The sequence below is a fragment of the Anser anser genome (assembly GCF_964211835.1).
Source record: "Anser anser genome assembly, contig: HAP1_SCAFFOLD_106, whole genome shotgun sequence".
Lineage (NCBI taxonomy): Eukaryota > Metazoa > Chordata > Aves > Anseriformes > Anatidae > Anser > Anser anser.
In genome coordinates, this window is record NW_028153568.1 from 210,853 (window position 1) to 233,536 (window position 22,684).

Sequence of the window (22,684 nt, forward strand, 5' to 3'; positions counted from 1 at the left end):
TTGAAACGAAACTGGTAAGCCACAAGTCTTTATTGAATCTATTTTGCAGTGAAAGGGTTTTCTCTGTAACCTGATCATTTAAACTGTTGTGCTTAAAAGAAGGTCACTTGCAAGAGCGGTTATAATCCATGCTATAAAATCGAATCATCCTCTGGAAAGGGAAAAAAGGAGCAATTATCTTGCATGTACTCTTGATAAAGGAGGAGCTACACAGTGGTATATAGTTTCACACTTTGTTTTTGAGAATGTCCAGGCTTAAGTAACAGCTCTTGATGATAAATGAAAAGATTAATACGCAGTGGATTTACACAGAACATTACGTTTTTAACAATGATCGATACAGAGTATTTGTCATGCATATCACCTGTGTACACCAAGAAATACTTATTTCAATATATATCTGTACAGTATTTACATTTTATATTTAAACTCTAACTCGAAACATTTTCCAAGAAAATACAGAAATGAAACTGTTAAGCCACAAGTCTTAATCTGCAGCATTTGGTCTACAACAGACCTGGCTTTTCCAGCAAGCGTATCTACATAGATATGTAACAAATCTTAAAAATAGGCATTGTTTTTATATATGAAGCATTATAAATGCTGCTTGGTTTATAAAGCTTCGGTTTTGTACCCGTTTAAAACTCTTCAAAATGTCAAGTGATTTAGAGCTTACTTTGTCAGAATATTTTATAATGTAAGTCAGTCCAGGGGAGTTTAACTATTATATACAGTTCTCTCCCTAGATTGCACTGGCAACGGGGCAGCAATTTAATGCTAGAAATAATATACTTCCTGCTACGATCTCCTCAGTTACATGTTACTCTAAATAATTATTTCTGCAGGGTATAAGAACTTCAAATACAGCAAACGAACTCTCAAGGCATTTCCTTTGTGCTTACAGGTAGACACCGTCGCCTGGCTGGATAAACAGATTTTCTTGAAGGTGTTATTTCAGCATATAAGAATTGATTAAAAAAAAAAAAAAAAGTGCTTCATGGCTTATTGGTTTTGTAATCTCACAGTTCTCCAGGAACACTTGATTTGCTGCATTTCACCATTACGCTCGTCAGTAGCACTGATTCTGGTTTATCACTATTTGCATTACAAATCTCCTTGTCCAAAGCCTAAACTGATGTATGCACTGCTTGAAAACAAAATTTGAAGTTGCAGAGCAGAAGACTCAAGTCATTAGGTTAGCAGCTGCGTAACCATACTGCTTTCCAAATATAAGATGTAGAGCTTATTGAGTTTCTATGAAGAGTTTAAATGGCTCCCATTAAGCAAAGATGTCCCCACACTGATACTTCCTCTTAAGCAAGGATTCTACCTCCTTTGGCTGAGGCTTGCTCCCTTACATTCGAACATTCATCCAAGTAGCCTGCAATTCCACATTCGTGGGGGAAAGTCTATAGAATAGAAAAGGTTCCTCCAGTCTCTTCCTCTCAGCCTTTTTTTGAAGCATGCAATAAAGCAAAACATTCACAGGCTGACCTTCCATGCAAAACAAGGCAACTTAGTAAGACAGGAACCGCAAAACTGATTGCTCTTTAAAGTTAAAATGAGATTTGAAATAGATCAAGTTAGCAAGTGGTGTTAAGTCTGTAAGTAAGTCTGTTTTTGCCAGTGCAGCACAGTTCCCTATCATGTAGCCAGAGCTGCTTCTGTAGCTCCAAGAAGCAAAACTGCTTTGACAAAATACTGTGTCATGAAAGCATTCGTTGGTGCGGTAGGCACAGCTCAGGTTCAACAAGTTTCTGAAAAAATGAGTACTAACAGAAGCAGCAGCGTCCAAAGAAACACTTTATGTCCCCACTGCAAAATGAGGGGCTTTACCTTGAGTGTTATGCACACTGTCAATAGAAAAGCACCGTAACAGAATCTGCCATGGCAGTTTGTATGTTACTGAAAGACCATCAGAGTGGGACTGCAGAAAGATCTTTCAGAAGTTCCAAAAAGCATGTGGGGGTGGGAGTATAGTTGTGTTAGATAACACAATCTTAGATAAAGATTTTGGTCTTAACGTAAAAGTAAGGGCGTCTACCGATTTCTTCAACTCCAACAACTGAAGCACAAGTCTGAAAAATCGCCTTTAAGAATGCAATGAAAATATTTAACTCTTCTGTATGTTCATAGTTTGTTGTCAAGCAAAGGAATGAATGCTGATGCCTTAACTATCAAGAGCTGTAGCTTACAGAAGGACTACACCTTCCTGGTTTTTTCCCTTTAAAAACGTTAAATGCATGTGAAATTATTTGGGGGTGTTTTCACATGCAAAGCCTAATGCGATGCGTGCAAGCCCTGTCATCTTCTTCCTTTAGTAGTGTCGCATTAAGGGGTGTAGCCGATTGACCGTTACGGGTGCGGTCGGCTTCAGGGTACTGAACTATCACGGCCACGGATCCACCACCAACGCAGCACGCCCTCGCTCTAGTCGCGTTCAAGGAGAACTGTCACGGCCAGGAACAATGCAATTAAGTGCAGTTTATTACGGCAACAGATACACAGGTCCTTTGGATTGCCAGTGATAAATTCACTGTCTGCAAAAGCAAGCTAGCATGCATGAAATGCACAGGTACACGGCCTAGGTATTAAGACGTTAAAAAGCATAAAGACGCTAGAGATTTCTAAGTTTCCGTGGAGACGCCTGGTATAACCAAGCGTTCAGATCTTACCTCGCAGCATCCCAGTGGGCGGGGGGGGGGAGGGTGAGAGGCTCAGCCTGTCGACTGATGTCAGAAGGTATCCTTCGTGACAGTATCTCCCCCAACATTCCCTTTCTCTTAAGCCAATTGATATTATTTTCTATCTTTTAGGTGGAGCTTGAGTGACTCCAGTCATGCGTATCTTGGTTGTGATTGGTAGAAATTACCTCGCTTGCGTTTAAAGGTACAGGCTCCGAGAAATTCAGAGGATGTGCTCAGTGAGGGGTGGTTGCACCTTGGAGGCGGGTAGCTTTTGGGATGGAGGGGTGCTTATAATGCCTAGTCATTTAAGGCAATTACTCCACAAGGAGAAGCAAGGAAGAGAAGGGATAAAAGGGAAAAAACAAGAAGGAGAAAACCAGCTCCAGACTGACCTATAGTAACCTTTTGCTCATTAAGGGTCATTAAGGGTTAACACATTAGAAATCACACCTGTCAAAATGCTAATCCTTGCTAATGTGGGATTCGGTGTGTGTCCCCCTCCTCCTGTACCCCCTCCACCCCGGTGTTCCTCTGTAACGCGCAAGCTCAGTAGAGATAAGTTAGGTGAGCTGTAATAACCAATCAAAAGGAGCCAAAGAGAGAGTTTTCACAAATTTCCTGTGTATGAATGACGGTGATTCGAGTCAGAGGTGTGCTTGCTTTGCGAAAGATAGCCAAGTACCTGACTCTGCAGAGTTCTGTAATTAATTATGTAATTAAAAGACCTTGGTGTGCATTCCAACTCTGGGTGAATAATTGGCGTGGTGCACTGGGCACGAACCTGCGGATAACATCTGTACTCAGTGTGATGCCTACAGACAATCCTTTACTGTTGGGACCTGCATATTTTTCTGTGCGTTCAACACAAACCCTTTGGCACAACTAGTTCCCTACGTAGCTGCCAGTTCACCACTCAGTTGCACTTCTGAAGAGGAAAAGCTATTTCCATCTAATGTAGGAGCACATACTCTAAATGCAAGCTTCACTCAGCTGGTCATTTACTGCAGGACAAGATTTGAAAACTGTTGTGGAGATTCTGTTGGGTTTTCTGCTTACAGAAAAATTAAGTGCTAGATCGCCCTCTACTCCACTTTGTAGTGCTGCGTTTAATGGAGATTCAAAGAATTTCATTTGCTCCTCTGTTTATGGACAATGAGCTGAAGGAACAGGTACAGCACGTTAGCCTGGAATGCCTTCCCTCCCAACCAAAGTAAACTGGAGCTGTAACTAACACAAGCAGAAACAAGGCTTCCACGTTTTCAGCTGAATAAAGTTCCAACAAAATCATCCTCTGGGATTTGAAGCTTACTTCAAATTACATGCCAACAACTCTTTTCCCTGAAAGGTCTTGCCCAGTTCTTACGTCATAGTAAAGTGTGTACCTATAAAATTTACAGTTAACGTCTTCACTTAGTTTGTCCAATTTTTGCATTATCGCTCAGCTGTGTGCTCATTTATAAGTTGATGCATGTATACAAGCTGCTGCTCAAGTCCTACGTCTTGTTTGCAATTCTTTGTTTCCTTGTTGCCAGCCTATTGTAAAGCGGATCCCTGCTGCTACTTGCTCTAGAAGAAAAGGAATCATCGGTTTGGTTACCAAATACCCGCTTCTGGAAACCAGAAGTGTTTTGGTCTCTCTTCCCTTCGAATGACTCCACACCTCTCATCAGATAATGGATTGCTGACCTAGAATCAGAGAACATCCCAAGGTGGAAAGGGCTCACAATAATGAGCGAGTCCAACTCCTGGCTCCACACAGGACCACCCCAAAAGCAGAGCCTATGTCTGAGAGCATTGTTCAAACACTTCTGGACCCCCGTCAGGCTCGGTGCCATGACCATTGCCCTGGGCAGCTGTCCCAGTGCCCGAGCGCCCTCTCAGGGCAGCACCTGAGGCGCACGGGTCTCGGCGGGGCGGCCCGGGAGGGGAGGAGGACGGCGGGGCGAAGCGGCCGCTCCCTCAGAGCCGTCTCCCCGCCGCCTCGCCCGCATGTCGGGGCTTTTTCGTGTCGGGGCTTTTTCGTGTCGCGCCCTCTGGCTCTCGCCGCGGGCGACATGCCGCTCCCCAGCGCGGACAGCTTGCACGTGGGGCCTGCCCGCGGCGGCGGCGGGAGGGAAACCCCAACCGCAAAGCCCTCCCGGCAGGGAGAGCTCGGGGTGAGGGCCGGTCCGGCACCGACAGTAAAGACACGCCGGAGGAAACGCTCTGCTTTTAGCCGTGAGCACCGCGGCCAGGTTGAAAAGGCGTCACGCTGGAGCTCCGAGTTGGGCGGCGTTCCGAGGCCGTTGTGGCAGTTGTGGAGACGGCCTCGGCTGAGGTGGCGGCTGCTGTCGCTGCTGTCCCCTCTGTCCCCGCTGTTGCCGCTGTTCCCGGCGCCTGGAGACCCCCGGCAGCCCCCTGTGACAGGACCTGTGGCCCCGGGGAGCAGGACCTGTGGCCCCCGTGCCCGCCGCCTCGTCGGCCATCCCGGCAGCAATCCTGCCAGCACAGAATAGCTCACTGGCTTTACGTGCGTTTCAGGGTAAAGTGACGATTAACTTCTATTTCCTGGCTTGGGTGCTGCTTTATTCTTTAACGGAGCTTCAGGTTTAAAGGTTAAACTCAGTTCTGTCAAGGTTAAACTCAGTTTCGTGAATGGCATCTTGGACAAAATCTTAAGCTGTGATTGACTCTCTGCTTAACAGAGGCCAAACGTGTACCTACTGAGAAGCAGGTCATAGGTGATAAGCCCTCACAAATTAACTTGCTATCACAAAGTGACGCCCAGAAAAAGTGTATTCAAAAGCTAGCCTCATTATAGAATCACAACAAAGCCATCATGACTGGTGCAGTAGACAGTGAGGTAGAGGGTGAGCCCTGGAAAGACAGAAGTAAAGTAGCAGCGAAATGCAGGTACCTTTGTGCACACGAAGCAGAAAAGCGCAGGCAGTAAAGTAATAGTGCTCCATTACTAGCGTGAGCAACAATTATATATAAATCGCAACCATTATCTATTAGATAATAGGTAATAATTAATAGATAATTGCAAAGCTCCAAAAATGCAATAAATAACTGATTCCCCTCAGAGAATGTCATTTGCATTTTTATATTAAAAAGACTCCAGAGTTGTAATGGATTAAAATCCTACGAAAGTGAAAGAAATGGCATCAGCCACTAGTTCTGCAGAAGCTAAAAGTAATACTGATAGAGTTTTGATGGAAATTTTTCCTTTGTGTGTTTAGTTTGGGGATTCCTTTTAAATCATTCATACCAGCAATTTAGTTCTTAAAGGCCGTTTCTTTGAGATTAAGTGACAGGACTTCTACTACTCTTTTCTTCTTGGAATGCTTCTTGGTATTCTTACGTCAGCCAGAACATTTGTCTCTGCCGCAGATGAGAACAATGACCATAGTTAACAAGCCCAAATCTTCAAAGTCTAAAAAGCCATCTTCAAGGCGGTCTGGCAAATCCAAGAAACCGAGTACTAAAAAACCGATGTCACGCACCGCAAACTGGGGCCGGATACCACCTGCAGAAGATTCAAGCCAAGTCTCTGTGGCCCAAGGATGTGGAGGTGCTATTTATTGTAGATCCTCTGAAAAATCTAAGCCTTTTGCCCAAAGAGATCTAAGTAAGTGTGCGCTTTATCCTGCCTCTGTTTTCTTCAAAACAAAAGTAGAAAGTGCAGTTCTTACTTGTTGCACTGATAGAGAACGGGACTACTGTGAATAAAGACTTCCAAAGCGATTCTCCTAAGGCAACTGAAGTGACTGACGTTACAGAAATTAATTTTGATATATTTACAGTCGACAGAGAAATATGGGGAGCATTTTGTAATGCACAGATTCATCCATATCTTTTCTGTTTTGCAAAGAAAAGTGTTTGATTGTTGCTATTCACAGGTTCCATTATTCACAGGTTTTTGAATGCTAAGATTGCTCAGGAAAAGATCTGATATTTGTAGGGGTACCGTCATTCCTAGTTATTTGTTTTTACATTGTCCTTGCATTTATTACCATATAATTTCAAGTCTAAGTTTGTGGTTGAAGTTATAATAAGGAAAAAAGCATATAATAAGGAAAAAATTAAAATGGTTGACTAAACTTTTTTTTCCCAAAACGTTGTGTTGACCAGCCAATTTGAATATGGCGGTATTAAAGGTGTCTGCAATAAGTTTTTCTGTTTTGGATTGTAGCTAGTTCCTCTAGGTGCTCCCGCAGAATAGTATTTTTACTATGCCTATATATACTTTATATATTTACTATACCTATATATACTTAATACCTTTCTTAGAAACAAACAAACAAAATCTCTTTTTAAATATAACTTTCTTGCAGTTGTTAATGATGGAATTGCTCCGCCACAAAGGATTCTTTTTCCACCTGAGAAGATACGTATGGATTGGCAAGAAACACAAAGTGTTGGAGTTGGCCTGTACAATCTTGGCAACACGTGTTTTCTTAATGCTACTCTACAGTGTTTGACCTACACCCCCCCACTTGCCAATTACATGCTTTCTCTTGAGCACAGCCAGTCATGTGAGTACTTTCTAACAGTATTTTAAATCTGTTGGATAGCTGTGAAGGTGAAAGAACAGCAGTGATTCTGTGAGACAAACTTACTTGCCTGATTTTACCTGTAGAAGCTGGCTTTGAGCATTGTATTAGCAGCGGGCTCGGAATAGCATATGGAGTGCGTTTAATGCACCATGTGTTTTTTTTGTTTGTTTGTTTGTTTGTTTTTTTAAAAGGATCTTTTCTTGCTTCATGGGAATAATGAAGTGCATTGGACAGTAATGCATTTAATGAACATTTGGCATTTGGGCTATTTGGGCTTCCTGCTGCTAGAAAGGCAATAAAATTTAGGATGTTGGCATCATAGGTCTTTAGTCTGCACAGCCGAGGTTCCATAATGCACTACAATAAAGGGTCTGTTTGTTGTTGAACCAATTAAAAAAAAAAAAAAAAAAAAACCTAGAAAGCAATATGAGCTGTTATGAACACGACTAGATTTTTTTGTGGGACTGAATTAAAATCTAGACTGATTTTGTCCTAAATAAAATGTTGTACTATAAAGTAAATGTTGTACTAAACCTGTATGCTTTTTAGGCTGGTATCTTTGTATCGATACCTAGAAATTTAACTGTTTTCTTCCTGTATATAGAAATCGTTTCAGTTAAGAATCCTGTTGAAAAAAGGAGGGCAGAAGTACTATTACATACATTACTGTAATTTTTCCTTTCTCCCAAAGGACTCGTAGCTCTGTATCATGAAGCTCACCTGACAGCACTGTGCTGAAAATAACCCACATTCTCTTAATGCTGTATCATCAACGTCAAATATTCTTTCCTCATACATTTTGCAACCTGTGGAGTTCACATTCCTGTCAGCCTTTACAAACGTGACTTTGCAGTAGTCTTTTAGATTTCTCATCACAAAATGCACTTGAATACAGGCTTAATGGATATTTTTATTCTATAAAGTTGTGTGAAATGAAATGTTAGGAGGCTGTTGGGACAAGGAGAGTGGATATTGTATCTATAGTTTAAATGTTACTTATATGTTTGTTTGTAGTTATGTCTGTTTCGCTAGACTGGGATGCTTTCTTCTTTCACTCTTCAGGTCGTGAACAAGATTTTTGCATGATGTGCACGATGGAGACTCACATTAACCAGGCCCTGCGTTGCACTGTTGATGCCATCGAGCCTACGCGTGTTATCAATAATCTCAGTCGTAAGTGGCTTCAGATGTGTTTCTTTTTCAGCATCTTGTAATCTTCAAATAATTATTTGATGTGTATAAATGGTTTTAACACTATAAAGAAGAGAGATTTTAGAAACAGGAGAATTACTTCATTTTTAAATGAGGTAAATACTATCATCTTCTTATTTAGGAATAGGACAACATTTCCGTTTTGGCAGTCAAGAAGACGCACACGAGTTCTTGCGCTATACTGTTGATGCTATGCAGGAAGTGTGCTTGAATGGAAGCACCAAGTAAGCATAAACAAATTCACTTTTATACGTTCTCTAGCACCTTTTAGGCCTTTATTTACTATCAAAACTGAAAGTCTAGGTCATCCTTGGTTTTCATAAAACTCTTTGAAGAGTTAACTGTGTGCCTTAAATCTTCTGAGGTCTGATTATAATTTATTTCCAGATTGGACAGATCTTCTCAAGCTACCACCACCATTCATCAAATATTTGGAGGATTTCTAAGATCAAGAGGTACTTTTAAAAATATTCCTGTCCTTAGAACTGATCTGTGTCTTTTGTCGGTAGTAAAGCAGTCTGTAGTTTGTCTGAAGTAGTATCTATCGACAACTTGAATGTGGACAGTTAGTCTCCTTCACGTGTTGTTAAGCATTTATATTTTGCTTCCAGTGAAGTGCTTGAATTGCAAAGCAGTTTCGGATACGTATGAGGCATTTCTTGATATCACTTTGGATGTAAAGGTAGGAGGTTTTGTAAATATAATTCATGATGTTTAAGTACATGTATAACTTTCTAAATTAAACTTGTTTAACTTAAAAAACCAAACCACGTACAATGTTAAAATATAAGAGCTTGGTGGTGGTTAGAAAGTGGATTGGACTTTGTCCTTCTGTGGAACCCCTGTAAATAGTCTCCACGTCTGCATTGGGTTTAAGGGGAAAGAATTTTATTGTTGCACAAAGTATAATACTGTCACACTTCTTTGTTGTTCTACCTCAATATACATCTAATTGTTAGACTGCTGGATTTGTTGCCAGTATTGATGACAAAGCACACTATAGATGCTGTCTGCGTTACTGGAAAATGATTTGTTTCAAAGTAGAATGACTTCCAGGTGAGGTAAACGCTGAGCATGCTCTTTCTGCCTCCTTCTTGACAGTGCTCATAGTAGATCGCTTAAGTATGTATTAGTCAGGTTCTCTTATAAACTCCTAGTGCGTCTCTGGAATTTTGAATTTACAGTGACTTTACGCTCTTCTTTCTCGCTCCTCTAGGCGGTTTCATCTGTTACCAGAGCTCTAGAACTATTTGTGAAACCTGAAGAGCTGGATGGAGAGAATTGCTATAAATGTAGCGAGTAAGATCATTACTAATTATGTCTTAATACTAGATATTAGTTTTATATATTACATGACTTAGAGCGTAAGTTATCCTTTAACTTCATTTAGAAATAAGGAGACGCAGCTTTGTTGTTGTTGTTGTTGTTGCTTCATTTCGTAGTAGTGGTGAGCTGAAGCAAGGAGCTATGGAGAATGATTTGGAGTGGAAGGCAGCAGCAGGTTCCTGCAGGTCCCAGCGTTCACTGTGAAACAAAGTTAGATTGAGTGTCAGGGAATGTGAGCTGGCTCCGTGGTAATGAATGTTAGCAGCCTGTGCTGGCTCACTAAACAGCGTCTTGCACAGCTCTTGAACTGTGAAACCTGTCGATGTGGACTAATGCCTGAAATGAGCTCCCTTAAGCCTAACCCGTGCACAGGGAAAGCCTATTGAGTTCAGGCGCTCTCTGTGCTGATCAATATGTAAGATGTTTCTACGTATGTGAGAAACAATTGAACATTTGCATAAGATGGTTTGGCAAAACAAGCTGTTAGTCAAACATCCCCTCAGAAAAGCACAGAGTGCCCGGCTCAGTTCTGTAGGATTCATGCCTGACCCCTCTAAATGAAAAATGCAGTATCCACTTCTTGTTGTCGGATACTAAGGAAATTAGGGTGTCGAATCAAGAGCGTCCAATAGGTTATTAAAGCAATTTAATCCCAGGTTCGTCTTGGCCTGCGGATCCTAGAAAGCAACATGCAGCGTATTCAGGATTCTCATAACTGATGTCTGAGGAAGAGAAAGAACTGTAATAGCACCTCACATCTGAATTGCATGGTCTTTCCTTAATGTGCTCTTTGAGGTGTGATCGGTTCAGTCACACTTAAAGCCAGAATTTTCTGTCTTTTTGTGAGCTTAAAAGGAAAGGCCTTGCACATGTACAGTACTTTTTCCATTGCTGATAACTGTTATTAGTCTTATATATAACTCATTTTTAATATTTTTTGTTTATATTTTATAACTCCCTGGTAATACGCTTTCATGAGAGATTCCTGTTCCCGCTGTGCTCTGAGTTGTTGGTAAAACTTACCTTCTTCTCTGTATTAACAAACGTGACATGCAGTGCATGGGTTTATGAAAAGAAAAAACCAAACATATGATGCAAGTAAATATCATTCAAATAGCATAAGCATGCGTGAGACATTAAAAGGAGTTTGTTTTGGGGGCGAAAAAGAAGATGCTTTCAAACACTTGTCTCTGCTTGTTTTTAAGGTGTAAAAAGATGGTTCCTGCATCCAAGAGATTTACCGTACACCGTTCTTCCAACGTTCTCACAATATCACTGAAAAGATTTGCAGATTTCACAGGTGGAAAGATCAACAAGGTATATTAAGAATATACCTTAAGAATATAGAGAAATGGTCTGCTTTTATTTTCATTTTCTCTTTTTTTCACTTTTCTCTTAATATCAGTAAAGTTCCTGCTTGACAAGAAGCATAAACTTTCCTCTGAGAAGGCTAATTCATCAGGAAACAGTTGTCTGCAACTTCTAGTATTAAACGTTGCTTATGGGAAGACTTATTTTTAGTGAATCAAGAGATATATTCATATAATTCCAGTCTCTGTTTTTTGGAAGTGTTTTTCTCTGGCTAGTCTGCGAAGTACTCTGATATAATTTTTCTATCTTCTTGGTCTCTCTTTAGGAGGTAAAATATCCTGAATATTTGGACCTCCGAGCCTACATGTCTCAATCAAGTGGAGAACCACTCCTCTATGCCTTACATGCGGTGCTGGTGCATCATGGAATCAACTGTCGCACAGGACACTATGTATGCTACATGAAGGTAGAAGTCAACATCATTTCTAACAGGGTAAAAGGTTGTGCTGGCAAACCAGTTAAAGTGTTACTAGTAGTACTGTTTCTAGGCAAAAAGATTTTCTGAAATAATCCCAAACTTGAAAATGGGATCTTGTATAAAATCTTAAGCTGTGATTGACTCTCTGCTTAAGAGAGGCCAAACGTGTACCTACTGAGAAGCTAGGTGATAAGTGTTTTTGTACACTTATAAGTGGTCATTTTGTAAAGAGACTGCTGAAAAATCTGAACACTGCTGCTGCAGAACTCTGAATGGGGGGCTAGCAACTGTTTTAACTGATCTGGAATCTTGAGTTTACTTTTCAGTGGACAGGAGGAGAGTCTCTCAAGGCAAACAGAAATAACACCCGATACTCATGTCAACATAAATTTATGCTCAGAGTGTAGGTGTAGGAACAGCGTCGGTATGTATATGGAACATCGGGAGAGGAAACTATATCGGTATTTACAGCTTTTCTACTTCCTTGTCAGAGAGACGTTATCTCCAAATTAGAAATTGATGTATTTTGAATAAGGGCTGGTGGATCGGATTTATTCTTACTAGTGTTAATATTTGCTCTTGAATAGTACTTAATATCTGGTAACGCATCAATCAATCGTCAAAAATAAACTTAAAAATGTGTAAGGCTTATCTCGTTGGTCGATACAAAGACCAAGGTCTTTTCTCTTTTCTCTTTTTTTTTTTTTTCCCAGTATTGTTTTTCTGTTTTCCTTCTCACTGCAGTCTTGATTTTGTTTCTTGTCCCTTAAGTATGTTTTCAATGTGTTGTTGAAACATTTTCCCTTTCAATCCGAAAAAAGGAGCTGTCACTGGTGTCTGCAAGTTGAAGACTGGAGCTTATCCGAAAATCACTGAGCCCAAGAGCTGTCACCTTAGTCTTCCAATAGGACGGGGATGTCTTCATTTCTCAGTTAAATGCATTTTTCAGGTTTGTGTATTATTTTCTCAGGAACGGAAAGTGTGCGCACAATTTGCCAGTTGTGGGACTAGGAGTTCTCTTATTTCCTGTGCTTTGTTTAACCTGTCTTAAGTTTAATGGATAGCAATCAAGGTGTACTAGAAATCTGAAAACACTTTATGCTTTGTTCTCTCAGTCATTTTGGTATAACAAACTAGCTTATGGTTTAAACCCTCCATTAGGTTAGCATTTTCCCTAAACGTAACAAGTCCCTGTGTGCTACAGGAAGACAGTAACAAAAAATTAAGTATAGATATTCATCCTGTCATTATTCAGCTTCTGCCTATGGACACACAATTACGCTTATTTAAAGCGGTATCCTCTTGAAACCTAATCAGCATGTTAGAAAGGACTTAGTTATCGGCTTTTGTCCGAGGTTTGGTCTGTTTTGTTTTACATTCAGCATTTCCTTTTCTAGCTTCCATTCCCCTGTTGTTTTGCATGAGGAAAACATGCAGCTTTACAAAGTAGAACGGAAAGAGATGCTTTTCAGTCTAACTTTTCAGTTTTTTGTAGGAGTTTTAAATGTGGTGGGTGCAAAACAGCATAAGTACTGCTGCCAAAGTTATATTCAAACAAGTATTTCTTGGAGAAGCAGAAGAAGCCCAGGGAGAAATAAATTTACAAACATGCTCTTCATGCTCTCCTTTCCCAAGATTTCTCTGAGATATATCCCATAGTCTGTGGGTTTTGAGGTATGTGGTTCCCAGGAGTGAAAAGGAGGGCCAAACAGCTCTCCTCTTGGATCTCAACGTGCCAGGGCTTTAGTGTACTGCCACTTATGGCTCCGCTTTTCACCTGGAAAAAGCGACCTCATGCTGTAAACTGAGGAGCCCTGCAATTGTTCTACTTGTTGTTCACTTGTGGTCACTTTGAAAAATACCAGCTAAATTACTGGCAAGACTGCACCCGTTCTTAAAAACAAACAACCCCCCCAAATCATCTGTTTTCCTCTTACAGGTAATTGAAGTAATCCCCAAAGAAGACAGTTCACTATCCATAGGCAAGTTTTATTTTTAAACATTTTCTACATTTTATACCTAGCCACAACTTAACAACCAGTTAACAGTTGGTGACAATCCTGTTCAGTGTTGAAAATGTCATTCTGGCATAGGAAACAAAGGACTTCATCTTCTTGCTTTACAGCTGAATGTCTTCTACATAATGTTTGGAGAAGTGAAATCTTGCAAGAGGTTTTCAAAAATTCTGCCCGGTTTGGATGATGAAGTAAATTGCCATAGTCAGTAGATTCTGGCACTGACAAGTTCCTTCAAGCTAAAGAGGGAGTGCGATTGTTGCAAAGCATGTCTGTATTTTGAGACAGGGACGACCACAAGTTTTAATCTTAAAATACGACATGGAGGGGAGGCTGGTTGTTCACACATTCTTGCAAACATTAATACAATCTGTCCCATTATCAAGAACAAAATTAGGGACTGAACGGAGGTCTTTCAAATACCAGTGTTGCAAAAATAGACTTTTTATGCTACTAATGTCAAAAGAATCCTGATTGTACTAAACTGTAAGTGTCTCTTCTAGCTGATAAATCAGGAACAGCACAGAAGAAAATGCGTCTGCTCTAATGCTCTTTGGGCTTCGGTGAATTCTCTGGCCAGCAGATGGCGAACTCGCTTTTTCTAAACCAGTCAAAAGTATAGGGAGAAAGTAAATGTCTTGCACACATTACACAAGTCCAGGGCATTGGGATCACTGGGCTACATGAGTGAAAGAGATGCACCCCAACAGTACCCCACTTAGATACGCTGCTTGAAACATAAGCAGGATAGGAGGGCTGTGCAAAGCAATTTTGGTAAATTGAGAAATTCATGTATTTCATCAAGCCTGAAGATACTAATTAATTTCATGTGGGGGAAGGTCAGTCTTTCAAAGAAAAGAAAAAACGTCTCTTAAGCAGGATTTTCTGAATGGTGGAATCTAATCTGAAAAAAGGCTACTTCAGCAGGTTATTTATTTATTTATTTATTTTTAACTGTATTGAACCTCTCAAGTAAGCTAGGAGCAGACTAGGAACAACTGAGGACTTGTTAGAGTGTGCCTTTTCACCTGGACTCATGTTACTTTGAATAAATTAACAAGGATAGCTAGTGATAATTTGTGATTTAAGGAAATTCCAGATACGTGAGAGAAAGAGCAGCGTTAAAGCAGTTAAATTCCTGCTCTCTCTAATAAGTGCTCTCTCTAGCCAGTTTCTGAACGCTTCTGTTCTGTGGCTAGGATTTGGTCTGCTTGACCACAAGATCACTAGTAAAACAAGGATGCCGTCCAGTCAAACCTTCAAATGAATGTAACTTACCTAAGGTCTACCGTTTGCTATCAAAGCAGGTAGCTTTGTCCTAATATTCTGTACAGTTGACCAATTTTAGCACGGAACTGAAATGCAGTCAGTTTAATGGGAGGGCTTTGGAAGCTGCCTTCAACAGTCAGTTCAGCCCTGTAGTCAGAGAGCAGATCAAGCCATGTGCAGGGTTGTGACTTCTCTCTTTAGAAAGAAAACCACTGAGCCAGACAGTTCCATGTTGAGTATCACAACAGGGAATGACATTTCTTCCCTTTGTCTTTCAGATGCAGAGCTTACTGATGGAAGCCTTCAATACTCAGACTAAACCTACCATCAAAACGGACGACCTTTTTACCATCCAAACCAACCATTTTTCCATCAAACCCAACAACTTGGGTTTTGAAACGAAACTGGTAAGCCACAAGTCCTTATTGAATCTATTTTTCAGTGAAAGGGTTTTCTCTGTAACCTGATCATTTAAACTGTTGTGCTTAAAAGAAGGTCACTTGCAAGAGCGGTTATAATCCATGCTAATCCATGCTCCGTGCTGTTCCTTACAGTCAGCACACCAGGTTCCCCCAGTGCGGTAACATGTAAGGGTGGAAGCCTAGGGAACACTCAGGTAATGCTGCTATAGCATACCCTGAAAGCCTCCTCAATGCTCTACAGTTTCTTTAAAATGTGAATGTTAGTTTAATTTTCCTAGTCACTTTAAGCAATTACTCCACAAGACCTTATTGTTCTCCACAACTCCCTCTTAGAGGTTGTAGCAGCGTGGGGGTTGGTCTTTCTCCCAAGCAGCAAGCAACAGGAGAAGAGGAATTGGCCTCAAGTTTCACCCAGGAAGGCATGGGGTGGATATGAGGAAAAAATTCTTCCCTGAAAGGATTGTGAGTCCTTGGAAGAGGCTGCCCAGGGAAGGAGTTGAATCACCGTCCCTGCAGCTCTGCAAAAGACGTGTAGATGTGGTGCTTGGGGACGTGGTTTAGTGGTAGACTTGGCAGGGCTGGGTTAGCGCTTGGACTTGATGACCTCAGAGCTCTTTTCCAGCCTAAAGGATTTGACAATTCTATGGTAATAAGCACAAGTGCTGAGACACAGAGCTGACCAAGCAAACATAGAGACAAGGACAAGACATGAACCATGAGGATTCTTAACAGAAGAGTAGAGAAAGCAGCTAGAAATAGAAGATCTTTTTAGAAGAGAACTTTCCAAGCTAGAGAAAGAGGAAAGCATATGTGTGTAACTTCAAACTTGAACAAGAAAGGAAAAGCATGCTAAACACTGACAAGAAAAACACAAAGAAATATAAACACCAACACTTCAGACTAAAACTTCAAGAATGATTTGGCATTTGTTATCTTGTTGAGGTTTACGGAAGTTGCCAGAAATATTTTTTTTCTGGGGGTGAATCTGATAAATTATCTTAAATTTAACTGTCACTGACAAACCTGTGAGTCCGAGGAAATAGATACTGAGTGGTGTCCCAGTAGGCAGGAGGGCAGCGGTGGCTGTGTCACCCAGGTGTCACAATGGGCAGCGGTGGCTGTGTCATCCAGGCGTCACAGTGGGGCCGTGACATGGCAGCCCAGTCAGGATAAAAGGCCCCTGGTTGCAGGCAGGCCCCAGTCGGGATGGAAGCCCCTGGCAGCAGGCAGCAGAGGGCAGAGCAGGGCAGGACAGGGAGGTGAGTGCGCGATGGAGCAGGGGCTGAAGTGCAGTGCAAGCCTGAATGGTCCAGGAACCAATGTGGGGAGGAGATGCTTGTGTGCTCATCCCAGTGCAGAGATGATGCCTGGGTGCCTGAGAAGGTGCCCGCGGGACTCAGGAGCTGCTTTCTTGCTCGATGGAAGTTCTTGGCTATGGCAAGAAGAATCTGGGTGCTCCCCAGGCTTCTTAGCTGCTGTGTCCAGATACTCCCTGGGTGTGCAGGGAGATGCTTGGTTTCTCCAAGAAGACAGCTGGGTGATGCAGAGATTTTTTTGGATGTCTCAGGAAGATGGATTAGTGATCCTGGCTGTTTCTTGGTGGCTCCAGAGAAATGCTTGAGTGCTATTTGGGGATGCTTGTGTACCCTAGGAGATGTGGTTGTGTGCCCAAGGGAGAGGCTAGTTTGATCCAGGGTAAAGCTGTGTTTCTCCAGGGAGGATTTTGGGTGCTCCAGGGAGATGGTTGGGTGCTTTTTGTGTGATGCTTGGCTCCAGGGAGATGCTGGAGTGCTGTGGGGAGATGCTTAGTTCCTGCTCTTTGGTATCTGTGTCCCCTGGGGGGGTGCGTGCATGAGCACGGGGACATACTTGAATGACCCTGGTAGGTACTTGTGCAGCCCTCAGAAGCTCTTGGGTGCCAAGGGAGGTGCTTCCCATGTCCAGTGGGATGTTTGTGTGCCCCAGGTGGTGTTTTGGTGCCCTGGGGAGATGCTTGGGTTCTCCAGTCAGATGTAGGACTGTGGTGGGAAGGTTCCTGTGTGAGGTGCAATGAGGTGCTTGGGTATTGCAGGGAGGTGCTTCTGTGCTGCAGGGAGATGCTTGGGTGCCTGGGGCAGAGCTTTGTGTGATTAGGGGATAGATTTTTGTGCTCTAAGGTGCAGCCAAACATTCCCCAGACCATTCCCCATCTTGGGAGCACCCAAGCATCTCCCCAGAGCACCCAACCATATTGTACTAGGAGTACCCAAGCAGCTCCCCAGAGTACACGAGCATGTCCAAGGAGCATTCAGGCACCTCCCTAGAGAAGACATGAACCTCCCTAGGGAAAGAACCAGTCTCCCTTGGGAATACAAGCATCTTCCTGGAGCACTCTCCACGACACCCAAGCCTCTCGCCAAGGAACATAAGCACCTCTTGAAATCACCGAGATTTTCCCCAGGGCACACAAGCCTTGTGTTGGAGTAGACAAGCATCTCCCCAGGACACCTAAGCACTACATTCTACCTGTGAGGCATCATCCAAGAGCATTCCAGCACCTTCCAGGAGATCCCAACATCACCCTGAGCTCACAAGGTTCTGCCGGGCTCAGCCAGGCATCTCTCTGGAGCACCCAAGCATCATTGTAGGGCATCCAAACATGACCCTTTTAAGGACCCAAGCATTTTGGGTAGACCTGTGCGGTGCCAGGGGTTGGACTTGATCATCCTTATGGGTCCCTTCCAACTCGGGCTATTCTATGATTCTACGATTCCCCAGCAGCAGCAAAGCATTTCCCCAGGAACACGGCTATTTCCCTGAGGCACACAAGCATAACCCCCCGAGAACGCAAGCATCTTCCTGGAGAACCCACGCATCTCCCCACAGCACTCAGGCACCCCACTGCAGCATTATTGAAACATCTCCCCAGGGAACCCAAGCACATCCCAAGGTACTTTGACATCCGTCCAGAGCTCCCAAGCAAGTTCTTTCAGCATCTCGGTCGTTCAAAAAGCACCTCTGTGAAGCATGCAGAGACCTCTGTGGAGTACCCTAACTTGTCCCTGGGGTAGGAGAGGTAGATACCCAGGATCCCCAAGCATCACTCTGGTACACCCATCACATCCTTGGTACGCAAAAGCACCTCCCCGTGCTGCACAAGCAATTTGCTGAGGCAGCCAAAGATCTCCCCAGAGCACCCAGTCACCTGCGTGGGATATTCAAAAAGCAAAGCGCGGACAGAAAAGCAAAGCAAAAAAGGTCCAAAAATAAAACAAAGCAATGCAATGAATATGTACCTATAAAAAAAAAAAAAAAAAAAGGACAAAAAAACCCAAGGAAAGCAGGGCCAGGAAAAGCAAAGTAAAGCATGTCCAGGAAAGGCAAAGCAGTGCAAGGCAGAGCAAAGAAAAGCAGAGCAGAGAAAGTAAAGCAAAGCCATGGCAGGAATACAAAGCAAAGCAAACCAAAGGAAAGCACGGCCTGAAAAAGCATGGTCAGGAAAGGCAACGCAGAGCAAGGCAAAGCGAAGCAGTGCAAAGCGAAGCAGTGTAAACTTGTACAAGGAAAGTCCCAGCAGTGCCAGGAAACGTATAGCAAAGTAAAGAAAGCAGTTTGAGGCAAGGCAAAGCAGAGCAGAGACAGTAAAACCAAGAGGTGCCAGGAATAGGAAGCGAAGCAAAGCACGACAAAAGAAAGTGTGGCCTGAAAAAGCAAAAGAAAACATGGCCAGTGGAGGCAAAGCAGAGCAAGGCAAAGCAAAGCAAAGCAAAGTAGCACGAGGAAAAGCAAAGCATTGCCAGGAAAGACAAAGCAAACAAAGCAAAGCAAAGCAATCTGAGGCAAAGCAAAGCAAAGCAGGGGCAGGAACAGCAGAGGAAAGCAGAGAAGGAAAACCAAAAGTGTGCCCGGAAGAGCAGAGCAGAGCAAAGCAAAGCAGAGCAAGGAAAAAGAAAGAGAAGCGAAGCAAATGTAAGGAGCTGGCGGCCAGCCCTCCTGCCGGTTCCCAGTGTCTGCGGGGCAAAGACCGCAGGGCCCTCATGCCGGGTAGAGCTGGCGGCCAGACTCGGACGGTGGCTATACCCTGCTCGCCCGCTCCCCGGCCTCCTTGACACCTCATAGTCCGCCGTGACAGCGGGCAAGAACCATGTCTTGCTTTACCTGGGTTTATATTTACTTATTTATTGATTAATTGATTAATTTATTGTTGCCTTTCTTCCACTGTACTTATCGTCGTTGAAAACCTCACCCAACACCGTCCCCGGAAGGGTAACTGTGGGGACCGCCTAGCGGCAGGCCACACGGCTGGGGCCACAGAACTGACAATGTCGGGTGGCCAGGCCTGCTGCCCCCACCCTCGAGTTGCGAGGGGACAGTGTCCGGGCTGCGGGGAGGCCCAGCTGTGTGTCTGAGGGTTTATGCGTTCCGAAATATACCGATAGCCTCATCGGCAAAATCGTCGGGACAGTCTGCAAAGGAAGCCTAGCGCAGCACAGGAGAGCAGAGAAATGAAGAGGAAAGCAGAGCAAGGCAAAGCAAAGCAGTGCAAACTGGTACAAGGAAAGTCCCAGCAGTGCCAGGAAACGTAGAGCAGAGTAAAGAAAGCAGTTTGAGGCGAGGCAAAGCACAGCAGGAGTAGGAAAAGCAAAGCACAGCAGAGAAGGTAAAGCAAAGCTGTGGCAGGAAAACAAAGCGAAGCAAGACAAAGGAAAGCGTGGCCTGAAAAAGCAAAAGAAAACATGGCCAGTGGAGGCAAAGCAGTGCAAGGCAAAGCAAAGCAGTGCAAACTTGTACAAGGAAAGTCCCAGCAGGGCCAGGAAACGTAGAGCAAAGTAACGAAAGCAGTTTGAGGCAAGGCAAAGCACAGCAGGGGTAGGACAAGCAGAGCAGAGAAAGTAAAACCAAGAGGTGCCAGGAATACAAAGCGAAGCAAGACAAAGGAAAGCGTGGCCTGAAAAAGCATGGCCAGGAAAGGCAACGCAGAGCAAGGCAAAGCGAAGCAGTGCAAACTTGTACAAGGAAAGTCCCAGCAGTGCCAGGAAACGTAGAGCAAAGTAAAGAAAGCAGTTTGAGGAGGCAAGACAAAGCACAGCAGGGGTAGGAAAAGCAAAGCAGAGCAGAGAAGGTAAAGCAAAGCCGTGGCAAGTATACGAAGCAAAGGAAAACAAAGGAAAGCGTGGCCTGAAAAAGCATGGCCAGGAAAAGCAAAGCGCGGCGAGGAAAACCAAAGCCAAAAGGTCCAAAAACAAAACAAAGCAATGCAATGAATATGTATCTAAAGTAAAAAAAATAAAATAAAATAAAAGGCAAAAAAAACCAACAAGCAAAGCAGGGCCAGGAAAAGCAAAGTAAAGCGTGTCCAGGAAAGGCAAAGCAGTGCAAGGCAGAGCAAAGCAAAGGAAAGTAGCACAAGGAAAAGCAAAGCAGTGCCAGGAAATGTAGAGCAAAAGAAAGAAAGCAGTTTGAGGAGGCAAGGCAAAGCACAGCAGGGGTAGGAAAAGAAAGCAACGTAGAGAAGGAAAAGCAAAGCAGTGCCAGGAATACAAAGCAAAGCAAAACAAAGGAAAGCATGGCCTGAAAAAGCATGGCCCGGAAAGGCAACGCAGAGCAAGGCAAAGCGAAGCAGTGCAAACTCGTACAAGGAAAGTCCCAGCAGGGCCAGGAAACGTAGAGCAAAGTAAAGAAAGCAGTTTGAGGTGAGACAAAGCACAGCAGGGGTAGGAAAAGCAAAGCAGAGCAGAGAAGGTAAAGCAAAGCCGTGGCAGGAATACGAAGCAAAGGAAAACAAAGGAAAGCATGGCCTGAAAAAGCATGGCCCGGAAAGGCAAAGCAGAGCAAGGCAAAGCAAAGCAGTGCAAACTCGTACAAGGAAAGTCCCAGCAGGGCCAGGAAACGTAGAGCAAAGTAACGAAAGCAGTTTGAGGCGAGGCAAAGCAGAGCAGGGGCAGGAAAAGCAAAGCAGAGCAGAGAAGGTAAAACCAAGAGGTGCCAAGAATACGAAGCAAAAAAAAGACCAAGCAAAGCAGGGCCAGGAAAAGCAAAGTAAAGCGTGTCCAGGAAAGGCAAAGCAGTGCAAGGCAGAGCAAAGCAAAGGAAAGTAGCACAAGGAAAAGCAAAGCAGTACCAGGAAATGTAGAGCAAAAGAAAGAAAGCAGTTAGAGGAGGCAAGGCAAAGCACAGCAGGCGTAGGAAAAGCAAAGCAGAGCAGAGAAGGTAAAGCAAAGCCGTGGCAGGAATACAAAGCGAAGCAAAACAAAGGAAAGCGTGGCCTGAAAAAGCATGGCCCGGAAAGGCAACCCAGAGCAAGGCAAAGCAAAGCAGTGCAAACTGGTACAAGGAAAGTCTCAGCAGTGCCAGGAAACGTAGAGCAAAGTAAAGAAAGCAGTTTGAGGCGAGGCAAAGCACAGCAGGGGTAGGAAAAGCAAAGCAGAGCAGAGAAGGTAAAGCAAAGCCGTGGCAGGAATACAAAGCAAAGCAAAACAAAGGAAAGCGTGGCCTGAAAAACAAAAGAAAACATGGCCAGTGGAGGCAAAGCAGAGCAAGACAAAGCAAAGCAAAGCAAAGTGAAGTAGCACGAGGAAAAGCAAAGCATTGCCAGGAAAGACAAAGCAAACAAAGCAAAGCAAAGCAATCTGAGGCAAAGCACAGCAGGGGCAGGAACAGCAGAGGAAAGTAGAGAAGGAAAACCAAAAGTGTGCCCGGAAGAGCAGAGCAGAGCAAAGCAAAGCAGAGCAAGGAAAAAGAAAGAGAAGCGAAGCAAATGTAAGGAGCTGGCGGCCAGCCCTCCTGCCGGTTCCCAGTGTCTGCGGGGCAAAGACCGCAAGGCCCTCATGCTGGGTAGAGCTGGCGGCCAGACTCGGACGGTGGCTGTACCCTGCTCGCCCGCTCCCCGGCCTCCCTGACACCTCATAGTCCGCCGTGACAGCGGGCAAGAACCATGTCTTGCTTTACCTGGTTTTATCTTTATTTATTTATTTATTTATTTATTTATTTATTTATTGTTGGCTTCCATCCAATGTAGTTGTGGGAAGCATGTAGTTACTTACCGTCGTTGAAAACCTCACCCAACGCCGTCCCCAGACAAATAGCAGTGGGGCCCGCCTAGCGGCAGGCCACACGGCTGGGGCCACAGAACTGACCATGTCGGGTGGCCGGGCCTGCTGCCCCCACCCTCGAGTTGCGAGGGGACAGTGTCCGGGCTGCGGGGAGGCCCAGCTGTGTGTCTGAGGGTTTATGCGTTCCGAAATATACCGATAGCCTCATCGGCAAAATCGTCGGGACGGTCTGCAAAGGAAGCCTAGCGCAGCACAGGAGAGCAGAGAAATGAAGAGGAAAGCAGAGCAAGGCAAAGCAAAGCAGTGCAAACTTGTACAAGGAAAGTCCCAGCAGTGCCAGGAAACGTAGAGCAAAGTAAAGAAAGCAGTTGGAGGCAAGGCAAAGCAGAGCAGAG

General features: G+C 43.8%; 1 protein-coding gene across 1 annotated transcript; it reads left to right on the top strand.

Annotated features, from left to right (window-relative positions):
• Positions 1-2,701: 2,701 nt before the first annotated feature.
• On the top strand, positions 2,702-15,243 carry LOC310891910 (ubiquitin carboxyl-terminal hydrolase 42-like; the record flags this gene model as incomplete). The annotated part of the gene is made up of 11 exons (XM_083854132.1): positions 2,702-5,208; positions 6,060-6,297; positions 7,004-7,204; positions 8,288-8,398; positions 8,559-8,661; positions 8,825-8,892; positions 9,049-9,119; positions 9,654-9,736; positions 10,969-11,080; positions 11,400-11,567; positions 15,115-15,243. Coding segments are annotated over exons 2-11 (1,284 nt in total), but the record flags the coding sequence as incomplete, so codon positions are not given.
• Positions 15,244-22,684: the final 7,441 nt, after the last annotated feature.